General features: G+C 40.4%; 1 protein-coding gene across 1 annotated transcript in view; it reads left to right on the top strand.

The window, feature by feature from the left end:
- Positions 1-12,913, top strand: part of LOC308173682 (sorting nexin-6) — a gene marked incomplete at its 3' end in the record, with an annotated part of 37,355 nt that extends 24,442 nt beyond the window's left edge. Inside the window, exons 6-14 of the mRNA XM_080548724.1 lie at positions 9,223-9,306; positions 9,452-9,526; positions 9,745-9,775; positions 9,905-9,992; positions 10,283-10,322; positions 10,681-10,767; positions 11,261-11,350; positions 12,451-12,516; positions 12,773-12,913. Of these exons, the coding sequence (XP_080404850.1) occupies positions 9,223-9,306; positions 9,452-9,526; positions 9,745-9,775; positions 9,905-9,992; positions 10,283-10,322; positions 10,681-10,767; positions 11,261-11,350; positions 12,451-12,516; positions 12,773-12,913 (702 nt within the window). The remainder of the gene's footprint in view (positions 1-9,222; positions 9,307-9,451; positions 9,527-9,744; positions 9,776-9,904; positions 9,993-10,282; positions 10,323-10,680; positions 10,768-11,260; positions 11,351-12,450; positions 12,517-12,772) is intronic.
- Between the last annotated feature and the right edge of the window lie 216 nt (positions 12,914-13,129).

The raw sequence follows: 13,129 nt of genomic DNA, 5'->3' as shown, positions 1-13,129 counted from the left end.
CAGAACAGAATTGTACAAGTCTCTTTATTCGGAGAAGGATCATGTTAAACAAGAGGCTGTGAACTGAACATATATTAGGAAGATGTCCAGTAGATCATTATCTGTTTGTAGATGTGGTCTATGACAGCCTGCTGCTCTGAGGGCACTGGAGGATAATAACTGTTCTCAACAAGAACAATAAAAGGATGAGCTATACAAGTGCAAGTTAAATAAGTCACTTTAACTGACATTGTTACTAGACTGCTTTTCTTGTTCATAGAGCACAGAAAGGGGAGGATGCGGTTTGTCGTGTCAAAGAACAAAACACAAAGTCACCTTTCTCGGACATAGCTGAAGTCATCTTTATTCAGGAAATGTGACAGATTTGAAACGCCCAAATACTCTTTCAAAAGGGAACTCAGTAAACTGTTTACTATAAGGTGCTTTGACTACTGGAACTGCTACACAACAAACATTTTGTCCAGTAGCTAAAATGTGTGTGTTCTCTGGTTTACACCTTACGTATAGGCAAGGCAAGGCAAATGTATTTATACAGAACATATAACATGAACATATTCATACAATTGAATGCAAACTCATACTGCTTTACATAAAAACATGCAATATAATTACAATGAACAAATAAAAATAGGTCATCATTTAAAAGACAATCAATTAAAAGCTGAACAGAACATAAGTCTTCAATTTATTTTTAGAAATCGATAAAGATGCGGCTGACCTAATGTTTTGTGAAAGCCTGTTCCAGTTTTTTGCCGCATAGTGAGCGAATGCTGCCTCTTAATTATATTGCCAGGCTGCCAATGTAAATAAGAATTAGTAAATAAAATAAAATAAAAGTTTTTTTTTTTTAAATGCTATATACTATTACTAATACTATATATGTCTCCATTATTTACACTATTCCATCTGACAACCATAATAATAATAATAATAATAATAATAATAATAATAATAATAATAATGCTTTTTATTTGTATTGCACTTTTCATTCAAGTGCTATAGAGAAAAAAAAAAAAAAACTTAAAAACATAATAAGTTAAAAACAAAACAACCTAAAACATAATGGGCCGGTTTCACAGACAAGGCTTAAGCCTAATCCTAGACTAAAAAGCATCTTCAATGGAGATTTTACATTGAAAGTGTGATTTAGTCCAGGACTAGGCTTAAGCTTTGTATGTGAAACCGGCCCAATAAGTTCGAAACATCGTAAAAAAACAAAACCATGGTAACGATCGACATTTAGTTTCAGAAAAAGCTACAGAAGAAGATGTACAAGTTGCATATTTATAGTTGGACAAGAATGTTTCAAGGTGACAAAATAGGTTGTAAAACATCAAGATGTGAAAGTAGACAGTGAAACATCTACAGTCGACATGGTAAAGGGCCAGTTAGACCTCACACGTCCAGCAGAGCTCTCTGCAGTAGAAAGGCTGTGAGGCTGCTGTATGGTATGGTGGCTCTAGGGGGCTCTGCCCGTGTTGACGTTGGCATACTCTGGGTCTCCTCCACTGCTCTCCTGACTCACTGCTGCTCTCCCTCTTCCTTTGTTGTGGACAACGGTGGAGACTGTGGGATCAATTGTAGCGTACAGTGCAGAGGGGTCGTCCTGTAGAGACACACAATGAGACACGCATACAGTTCCTATGTTAATCACACAAGTAACATGTTCTTTTCCAAACACAAATTAAATTGAGATGATTTGATACAACGTCACTCTTAATGTTATATAGACACACACACTGACATGCCTAGTCTCAGACACTGATTACATGCTTAATTCACACTACCATACGCCTGCACACACACAGACATATGCACACGTAAATGTTCTCTTACTGGCAAAGTGAGTGATGTGTAGATTTTGTCAGCATTCGTGGAATCATCCTTAACCTGTTAAGGGTGCAGATCGGTGAAGACACAAAACACACAATGATTATAAGATTTCTTCAAAGCGTAATTTTACAACTGAAATTGTGATGCATGTTAATCTCCAAATGCGTGTGTCTTTACTTCATTCTCTTGCTCTCGTCCCTCTGTGTTGCTCCCGCTGTTCTTCTTCCCTGTGGGTCAGAAAGCAGAGAGTTCAACAGACACAGACACCCATACAACCTACCTCACCATGGAACATTGCTAATTAAGCATGTTTTAAACTACCGTAAGGTGCTTCTAAATGGTTAATATATGTACTTGTAGTTGTGTAAATAGCCTACTGGTACCTTTGTTTCTCCTGTACATAAACAGGACGATCATACCGGATGATATTACTGCTAGAACAGCCAGTAAGATGTAGATGGTTAGATTTGAAAAGATAGGAGGAGAAGTTCCTCCAGGGATCTTCTCTTTGTTTTCCCCATCTGAACATGGGGACATGAACATGGTCAGTCAGTCTGCTGTGTCACTAAGAGAGCTCTGTATGTTATGGAGACTAGGGTCCAGGATGATTCTGACTCCAGAGTTTGTTAGAACAGTGCTGAAAAGTAATATGTCTTGACCTGTTGATGCCATGGTTGCCTCGGGTTGAGCTGCGGTTGAGTGTTTGATGGGGGTCACAGGTTTTGGGTTTTCTCCTGTCACCAAGAGAGCAGATGATCATCAGCCTTGTATCAGTCAGAGCAGAAGCACACCGTATGAAACAACACAACACAATATAACCAAAGATAACATCCCATCAGATACCAAATGAGTTGTGATTTATTCCGTTTATTATCAGGGATAAAGTTAAAGCCAGTACTTGTTGTGCACTGTCAGACAAATGTAATGTGGTGGGTTCACCAACGGGGGGTTGAGGTGCTGTCTGCACACAGGGTCAGAAACTAGTGTTGTTTCTCAGTCATAGGTGGTAGACTCTGATTGTCTCTTCACTTACAGTATAGATACAGTTACACAGTTTTCTTAATCTGTAACTAATACGTTTGGCCAATGATGATAACTTTTACTGACTTTTACTTTTACTAAAATGTTCTGCTCTGACATGGCACTTTCCATGTCCTTCAAAATGTGAGCATTAAAAAGAAGCTAACTTCAATGGTCCAGTGTCTGTTTCTGCAGTGTGCAGCCCTCACCTTAACTCCTTTACTTACGTCTTTATGCTACTGTCAGGTAGGGGATAGGGATGCTCCGATCTGGATTTTTGGGGCCGATACCGATCACCGATTTTTTTCCTCAAGATCAACCGATACCGATACCGATTTTTTTAAAAATACATAACTGTAGGCCTACTGACTGGATAGCCTACATATTTTTTGCTTTTTAGACAAAAGTTTTGATCCATTAGGCACCAAGCAAACGCAGACCCATTTTTATGGCATAGTAAAAGTCTGGCCTATCACCCAGTTAGGGCCTGAAGCCCAAGTCAGTCGATATGGCTGTATAAAAGACATCATAAACGTGGCCTTCATGGTTTACATACTGTTACGTCCTCCTATGTTTTCTGTTCAGTTATCTGTCTTCCCCAGGAAAAAATAAATAAATTTTTTTTTTTTTTAAAAATCGGTTTTTGCGATCTGCCATTTTTGCCGATCACCGATCGAGTCATTTGGAGTGAAATCGGCCGATTTAAATCGGTGGCCGATAAATCGGAGCATCCCTAGTAGGGGAGTCTATATATCTGTGTAGAGCCATTCTGTTTTTCTGTTTTTCTGTTTTGTTATTTAACTATGAAGGCACCTCTGTGAAAACTCTGTGCAATTTCCCAAACGTTATCAGATAAAGATATCAGCAATTATAGAAAACATTAAATAATGGTTGATCAGATATCCTACTTTTAACATGTATATGCTGTTTCCCAAAAGTGCTAAGATAATTATATAACTGAATATGAAAATGTCATTAATTGATAATGATGAGATGTCTTACCTTCAACAACGAGTCTGATGTCTCTGAATTCATGACTGATCCCACACCTGTACCACCCCCGGTCCTCCACAGTGAGATGTGAGAGGAGGAGAGAGAGGTTCCCAGGAGAGTTGTCACTAAACGTCTTCACCCTGGTTTTGTAGAGCTCACTCTGGGTTAGTGATGTCCCAGATGTCCCAGATGTCCCAGGTGTCCCTTTGGTCCATGTGAAGCTGTCAGGTTTATCCTGAGGTTCAGTACAGGAGCAGGGCAGGAGCACAGACTGGCCTGTAGATCTTCTTAACTCCAATCTAGTCTGAGCTTCTGACAAAGTGCACCCTGTAGAAACACACATCAATTTGCTGAGGGATACTTTACGTACTTTTTCAAGTACGAAATCAAGAACTTTGCCCTGTGCTGTTTCCTGTTTTACGTTCCATCAGCAGTGATTCAGCCTGATGTAAGCTGCACCTCTTACCTATGACAGTGAGTCTGATGCTTCTCTCTTGGTTGTTGGTTGAACATCTGTAATATCCCCCATCCTCTACAGTGAGATGTGAGAGGAGGAGAGAGAGGTTCCCAGGAGAGTTGTCACTAAACATCTTTACTCTTTCTCTGTAGCGATCAGTCTTGGTTAGATCTTCTATCCACTTGTATTGACTGCCTTTAAGGAAGTCCCATCTGAATCTAGGAGGTTCATACGGGTATTCATGGCAGGAGCAGGGCAGGAGCACAGACTGGCCTGAGTAGGCAGTGATGTACACTGTAGTCTGTTGTGGACCTGACCGAGTACAGCCTGCAGAAACACAAAGCAATTACACAGTACGTGAGTTTGAGTTGTTGATGCCTGTAACCATAGAGATAGATACAGTATACTGTATATACACCCACTGACACCAACAGTCACATTGCACTATTCTTATTCTATTCTTCACTTATCTATTATTTACTTGTCACTTATGTGTCTTTGCCCTCGCACTTTGTTTAGTCTTATGCGTCAACTGACCAAAGCAAATTCCTACTAGTAAATAAATCTGTTTCTGATTCTGATCTCGGTATGTAATGCTGCTGTGCTCATCTGTGGGACCCTACATTGTTCTGTCAGGATCATTAGTTTTCAGATGTAGAGAGATGTTGCACAGTTGGATAGCTTAGTCCATATTCATCTCAGAGAAACAGGTTATCCATGTAAGGAACTTTAAATATGAGGGAATTATGGGCGGTTCTTGCCTCATAACAAAAGCATTTGCAGTGGTGATTAAACTTTGAACAATTCAGGCTTTTTGCGTTGTTTGAAACAGTGAAGAATGATTTGGCTAATATCATAATATGGTTAAGTTTTATTTGTCCAGTAATTGGCAGTATCATAGCACACTGTGATATTTACAGGGACACATGTATATTGTGAGTTTTTCAGCTATTATTTGAGGTGGTCGAACATTTTCAAAAACATTTTCAAATCAGAATGCAACATGTAAACAAGAGTGCTGCCATCACAATGTGCAGAGGAGTACTGGGGTACTTCACTTAACAATGGAATGATAACCTACAAATCTGGTACGAGTTACAATACCCGTTCCCATAGAGACAAAAGGGCGGTAATGTCTTAAACCAAGCTTCCTTGTACAACATACTCACTTAAAGTAAAGTTACAAATGTGGGTCTAGAGTTTTCTGCTAATTTGTTACAGGATATATTTGGTTTACATTTGACACCCAATACATGTTAATATATTTATTGGACTCACCTGCAGTGATGTGAAGCACTGTGCTGATCAGACACACGGTGATCCACATGGTGCCTGTATCTCCTAGTCAGGACGTGTAGAGACAAACAGACTGACTGACTCTGCTGTATGTACGTGTGTAGAGAGACGGTGGTGCACGCTGCTCCCCTGTGAGTTAGGAGTAGACTGCTGAATAATGTCAGAGAAACAGAGTGTGAGAATATCACTTATTGATGAAAACCATCCTCATTCCCTGACTCCACCCACATCTTGTGACACATCTGGTCCCATTTGGAAAGCTCTCTTCTCCTTTTCTTAAAATACCTCCTCTGTTTTGTCAGCGCTTTTCAAACTAAGGTCAACTTTTGAAAGTTCTGAAAGATTTAAAACTGTAGGGAAGATGTCTCATTATTAGGTATATTAAAGATGTACTCCTATGGAAGTAAATGGAAGTGCTACCAGACTATGTATTTGCACAGCATACATTACCTAGGGGCACCAGGCTTAATGTAAGTTATGGGAAAAGAGGACCCAGTTATGGGACCCAGTGTAATAATGAACTTAATAAGTAATAAACAGTCACAGTTAAAGGATGTAACACAATCAATGGTGTCATTGTCTGTGTCAAACTGGTGGGTATTTGATGCCTATCAAGTATCTTAGGTTCATTTATTGTTAATAGCAGCATTTGTCAAGACAAGAGAAAAACGGCACGTGTACCTTTGGAAAATATTCAGATCCATTCACTTTTTCCACATGTTGTTGTGTTATAGACTCCTTTAAAATAGATTAAATTAAAATAATTTGCCATCAATCCACACACAATACCACAGAAGGACAAAATGAATAGAAGTGTCAGTAAATATATTATACATTTAAATACAGAATATAAGTATATTATACGTGTATATAAGTATTCAGACTCTGACACTCTTAAAATTAATTAACATGCAAAAATGCCATCAACAAATCACTCACAGTGTGTAATTGATTCCTATGCAAATCTATACACTATAAAAAGAAAGATATGTATTCTGAATTTACATTAACTATTATCCTTGCATTAACCTACTGAGTGACTTGTTGATTACATTTTAGCATTGCAAAGGGTTTAAATACTTATGCACATGAGGTATTTCTGTATTTTTATTTCATCCTGGGATATTGGTTGTGGATTGATGTCAAATTATTTAAATTCAATCCATTTTAAATTGGCTCTATAACACAACAACATGTGGGAAAAGTGAAGGGGTCTGAATACTTTCTGAAGGTATTGTATTGCCACAGGCAGAGTGCATGTGAATGTTTTTACCCTGCTCTCTCTAGCTAACCACAGAGGCTGTTTCCTCAGAAATAGCTGTGGCGTGTGGACACTTTTCTACTGCACTAACCTTCTCAAAGTGAGAGAACTACACCAATAATTGCCTTCTATATGTGTCTTTGTCCATTTTAATCGCTAAAAACAGTATTTATTAACTCGACTAAGAAAGACCAGATGAAATGCAATGAAGTACAATACCGAAATTACACAAATGAATTTAGTTTCAGGAAATAGTTAATATTAATATGAAGTAATTATTCAGGGTGTTACAGCAGAAGACAAGCAGAAGTTCCATAGTCATAATTTGCAAGAATATTACACAATATTTGAAGTACAGAGATTTGAAAGTAGACAGTGAAAAATAGTAAAGTGCCAGTTAAGCCTCATCAAAGCAAATATAAATATTATAAATCATAAAAAACCAAACTGCTAGGAGAGTTCTCTGCAGTATAACGGTTGTGAGGCTTTTTTCTTTTCTCTCATCTATTTTCTTTCTTGAAGTATTTTTGAGGTTTTATTGATAATTAGTATGCAGGTTTGTTTGTCTGTCGTGTTTTGGGGACATTTTTCTTTTCTTTTCTTTTTTTTTCTTCTTATTCTTATTTGGAATAATTAGGATATTATGGGACATGCAGCCAATGTCGTGTTGTCCAAAGAAGTGCTGTTTGGGATGATAGTACCGGTAAGTAAGTAAGTAAAGCTTTATTTATATAGCGCCTTTCGTACATGAAATGCAACTCACGATAGACGCTGTATGTGTTGTGCATGTTATTTGTGTCTCTTTGTTTGTGTGTTGGTCTGCATTTTGTTCCTATGTTCCACTCCTCTTCCATTAATTCCTCCAAAACCATAATATAGAAAAATTGAGAGAAAAGGAAATAGAGAGTCTAATTACCACCCACAGGCTCTTAATGCAATGTTAGATGGAATCTTTGGATTTAATAGATATTTGGAGACTTAGGAACCCTAAGGCAACTGGTTATACGTGGAGGAGCGCGAGGCAAGCTGCACTGACTACTTCATTATTTCCGTCTCAATAATTGCATCAAGAGTAACAAGAGAGGTAATTGCTGATCACTTTAGATCAGATCATCAATTAATTGCAATTCATTTAATGCTCACTGAAATACCACGTGGCCCTGGGTACTGGAAATCTAATCAAAGTCTCTTAACTGACCCTAAGTTTTATAACTAAAACTAATGAATTTATCATAATATTGACTTAGCAAAGCCCCATATAGTATGTGATGTTCTTTTAGAGGCCATGCAATTCTCTTTGCTAAGACATTTTAAGTGGATTCAAAATAATTTTAAGATTAATAAAAAAAAATATGATTTCAACTTGGTTTCTAATGTATTACATGCGAAGTGTGTTTTTAATTTAATATATAAAACTACACTAGATTCATTAACAAGATTTCTTCAGTACAAATGATGATATACATTTCTACCCACCAGAAGAATGTTAATGATATGGGTATTTATTGGAGCAATGTGACCTATGTAGATTCTGCATTCTGGAGGTAGAGTCATCGGTGCATCTGTTTTGGTACTGTCCAGGCGTAGCAGCCAGGATGGAGATACAACAGTGGCTGGCCAATATCCATGATTTACCTCATTTGGATCTTTTCAAAGTAATAGGCAAGGCAAGTTTATTTGTATAGCACATTTCATACAACAGAGGCAATTCAAAGTGCTTTACATGCATTATTTAAAAATACAGCAAGAGGAGCCTAGTAAGAAAACAAAAATTACAATGAATAAAAGCAAATATAAGAAGTAAATAGATTAAAAAAAAAATAAGGCAATAGTTAATGGATAAAATACATTGATAGAAGTGTTTGTGTTTAATCATAACTGCTGCAAAACATGAAGGTTTTTTAGCTTAAATTTAAATATTTTAAGGGTTTGGGCCTTGTTTGATTTCTTCAGGGAGTTTGTTCCAGGAGCATGCAGCAGCGTGACTGAAAGCTGCTGCGCCGTGTTTTGTTTTCACTCTTGGAATGATTAGCTGATTTGTCTCAGCTGACCTTAGGGACCTTGCAGGAATATCGGGTGGGGGGGAGATCTGCTATGTATTTTGGTCCAAGACGATTTTGTGATTTGTATGTAATTAGGAGGAGGATTTTGAATTCAATTATCTGAGAGACTGGTAGCCAGTGCAGGGATCTCAGGATTGGTGTAATGTGTTCAAACTTCTTTGTTTTTGTTAGGACCCTAGCAGCGGCGTTTTGGATGAGCTGCAATTTACCAACAGCTGCTCAAGTTTATTCATACGGAATTTTAAAAAGTGTGCATGTGTGTGTGTGTGTGTGTGTGTGTGTGTGTGTGTTCGTTCCAGCCCCCAGGTCGTCAAAGAGTAAGGAAGGGTATCTTTAACCGCCTCAGCCAGGCCGTGGAGGGGATACGGAAAGACAACCACAAGGTACCTCAGTCTGAGCTAGACAACCAGACGGCACTCCACTCAGGATAGATAATACATAGACTGGAAGATACACATATTGGAGGATTTTGAGATTGTTTCAGAGCAGAAATCCTATAGTAAGTAATGACTCTTTCTCTCTTTCCAGGATGTGGATGAGTTTTTTCAAACTGAGCGTGATAACAATGTCACTCTCACTGGGTGCACCAAATCAGCAACAGAGGTGAGTACTCTATGCACCCCCCCCCTCCCTCAGTGGTTTTCTCTCTCTCCTGCTCTTGACCATTCAATAATTTGTGTAATATTGATGATGGACTGGAGTTGAATTGATAAGACACTGTAATTGTTGAATAAACACAGCCAAAATAGGTAAAAAAAAAAAAAAACTTCTCTCTCTCTCTTTTCTCTCCATCACCTCTCTAAACTTCCCTCTTCTTCCAGAGTTTCCTTGACGTGGTGCTGACGGAACAAAGTAAGAGACCGTCTTGTATCCCATCATGCAGTATGAGTCTGGGCCTGCGTAGGCGTTGGCATTGGTGTTGTGCAAGTGAATGTTTTACCCTGCCCGCTCTAGCTAACCACAGAGGCCGTGTTTCCTCAGAAATAGCTGTGGCGTGTGGACACTTTTCTACGTCGTTACACCTCTGCGTGGAACAGGAAGAGGACACCGCGGCACTGACCTTCTCTAAGTGAGAGACAGAGAGAACTACGCCGCAGATGCCTTCTATATGTGTCTCTGTGTATTCTAATCAGTGGTCTGTGTGGAATGGACATTATAATAATAATAATAACAATAACAGTAATAGTAATAATAATAATAATAGTAATAATAATAATAATAATAATAATACAATTAGTAATAATACAATTAGTAATAATAATAATAATAATAATAATAATTGCATTGTATTTATATAGCGCTTTTCCGGGGCACAAAGACGCTAACGTGTGTTATTTATGTCCCTGTTTCCTCTTGCAGGATATGCGTTAAGCTGTCTGAGGTCATTGATTCCGTCAAGGTACCGCGGCCACATCATCCTGATGACATAGATCATGGTTTTGAGATTCTGTGTCATGTTATATGTTAACCACGCCTATGCACTGCTACGTATGGGGGGGCGGCAAGTAGCCTAGAGGTCAGAGAGGTCGGCTAGTAATCGGAAAGGTCGCTGGTTCGATCACCGCCTCATGAGGGAGCTGCATGTGCCCTTGAGCAAGGCACTTAACCCCGTAATTGCTCCAGGGGCGCCGACTATGGCTGACCCCGTGTCTAGAGCAAAAAAATACCAAATTCCAACAGTTGATTGACAAGTATATAAATATAGATAAATAAAAATAAAACATTCTTCTTCTTCTATGTGTTGTTTTTGTTTGCAGAAGAACTTTGAAAGTGTGTCTGAGAACAACGTGAGCACACTGGGCCTGGGGCTGGACCTGCGGTCCCGCTACCAGGAGGCAGAGAAGGTCAGAGCCCCCACCCCCCCCTTCCCCACTGTTACTGGTGACAAACCATACTGTCCAACAGTGGCGTCATCAGCCCTGGGCATCCGGGGCTCTGCCCCCCAATGTTTTAGGAGTAGCCCATACTGACAAACAATACTGTCCAACATTACTCTAACACATCAACCTCAACCTGGGTCGTCTGTGTCTGTGTCTGTGTCTGTGTCTGTGTCTGTGTCTGTGTGTGCGTGCGTGCGTGCGTGCGTGTGTGTGTGCGTGTGTGTGCGTGTGTGTGTGTGTCTGTGTGTGTGTATGTATGTGCGGGTGTGTTTGTGTGTCTGTATGTCTGTCCGGGTGTGTGTGTGTGTGTGTGTGTGTGTGTGTCTGTGTGTGTGTATGTATGTGCGGGTGTGTTTGTGTGTCTGTATGTCTGTCCGGGTGTGTGTGTGTGTGTGTGTGTGTGTGTGTGTGTCTGTGTCTGTGTGTCTGTGTGTGTCTGCGGGTGTGTGTGGTGTAGGAGATGCTGTACAGAAGGACGTGTAAACTGGTGGAGCTGGAGACAGCCATCAGGAACGCAGAGAGAGCCAAACCCATGAAGAAGGAAGCTGTGAGTGTTCAGTGTTCACGTCCTGCATGTCCTCATGTGTCCAGCAGGTGGCAGTCATGTTCTGTCATGTGCAGCATCATGAAACATGCACGCATGCAGGTATCCGGAGGAGCAAGTACTAGAATCTGGTCTGGTGAAAAAGTCCTCACGGTCATTTTTCTGTCTTTTCCAGTTCATGATCAAGTGCAGATTGTAAGCTTTCAAATGATCATGCATTGAAATCTGGGAATAGTTATAAGATATGCTTATTTGAATGTTGGTATACCTCAAACCAAATGCCAGAGAAACTTGCTCTGAATCAAAACGCATGCAAAACAGCTGCTAGTAGCTATCAGCTAAAAAGGAAGAACATCTAACTACATGTTTAGCACATCACAACATGCTGATAGAACATCAACATGCTAAAAAGACATAACTACACATAATTAGATGATCACACAGTCCTTGCTATTGAACAAGTCCTAAAATGTACGTTTGTTTACAAGCCATGTAACACTTACCCAGTAGCCTACGGCAGACGATACAGTGAATCCAATTCACAGATTCGCTTATTTGTACCTCTTCATAACCAACAAAATAAGTTATTATACTGTATTATTTGTTTTTGATGACATATGGGATGTGTTGGGCTAGGCTCAAATCATATTTTCAAAAAGTATTGCTGCTGATATGTAGTTTCTTAATGATCTATTTGCATGTTAAAATGCATTTTCCCCATCGTTTACATTTTGATGATGACCCTGCATGCGGAATCACTTCAACTGCATTCCCAATGTCAATGTAGCTAGCTAGTTTAGGTGTACACTTACACTTACAATAACACACCAACACACCACCAACAATGCACACTTCAACAGCAGTGATCCTAAAACTGTTGTGTGTTATATCGAGTTCTTCAACACTTCAACTTTCGCAAACATGGCAAAAAAAATGTGGGGTTTATTTGCGCGACTTGAGAATTGCCGACATGTGGACCTTTTCAGACATTGATGACGAAGCTACCCTACTGTACACAGTACTGTACGCACTAACCAGGAGGCGACGGAGGGACGTGGCTGCTGGTTGGTCTGCTGTGCTCAGTCTCTCTGGTTTTATTTCAGATGGAAGAGGTGAAGAAGGCAGCTGAGAAGGACTTTGACCACCTCTCTGGAGTGGCTAAACAGGAGGTACGGGTCAGAGGCCAACTGCTCCTACAACCTGCCCCCCCCCCCCCCATTTTGAGTTCAAGTGTATATCTCTCTTACACTCTCCCTCAGTAGCTCTTGTTTGATGCACTGTGTGTGTGTGTGTGTGTGCGTGGTGCGCACGTGTGTCTGTGTGTGTGTGCGTGCGTGTGCGTGCGTGGTGCGCTTGTGTGTGTGTGTGTGTGCGTGTGCGTGGTGCGTGTGTCTGTGTGCGTGTGCACGTGCGTGTGTGTTCCAGATTGCGCGATTCCAGAGTGCTCGTGTGGAGCTGCTGCGCCAGGCGTTGACTCTCTGGTGTGAGAAGCAGCTGTGCACCGCCAGGGCTACGTCCACCTGCTACACCCAGCACCTGGAGGCCTTCAGGGAGCTGGGGGAGTGACCCCCCCCCCTCCCCACCACCCCCCCAGGCCCAGCTGACCCCTCCGAGCACCCACTAAGAGTGAATTGAATGATATGACCAGAATACCCACGTTGTCAAGCCATACAACAATCTTTGTCTTTGTGTCTCTCTCTCTCTCTGACACACACACACACACACACATACGTGTACACACACCCGCGCACACACACCCACGCACACACACCCGTGCACACA

This window comes from Nansenia antarctica (assembly GCF_963989245.1).
Source record: "Nansenia antarctica genome assembly, chromosome: 18".
NCBI classification, from domain to species: Eukaryota; Metazoa; Chordata; class Actinopteri; order Argentiniformes; family Microstomatidae; genus Nansenia; species Nansenia antarctica.
The sequence above is the reverse complement of the archived record's forward strand: the minus strand, read 5'-3'. Positions and strand labels throughout refer to the sequence as shown.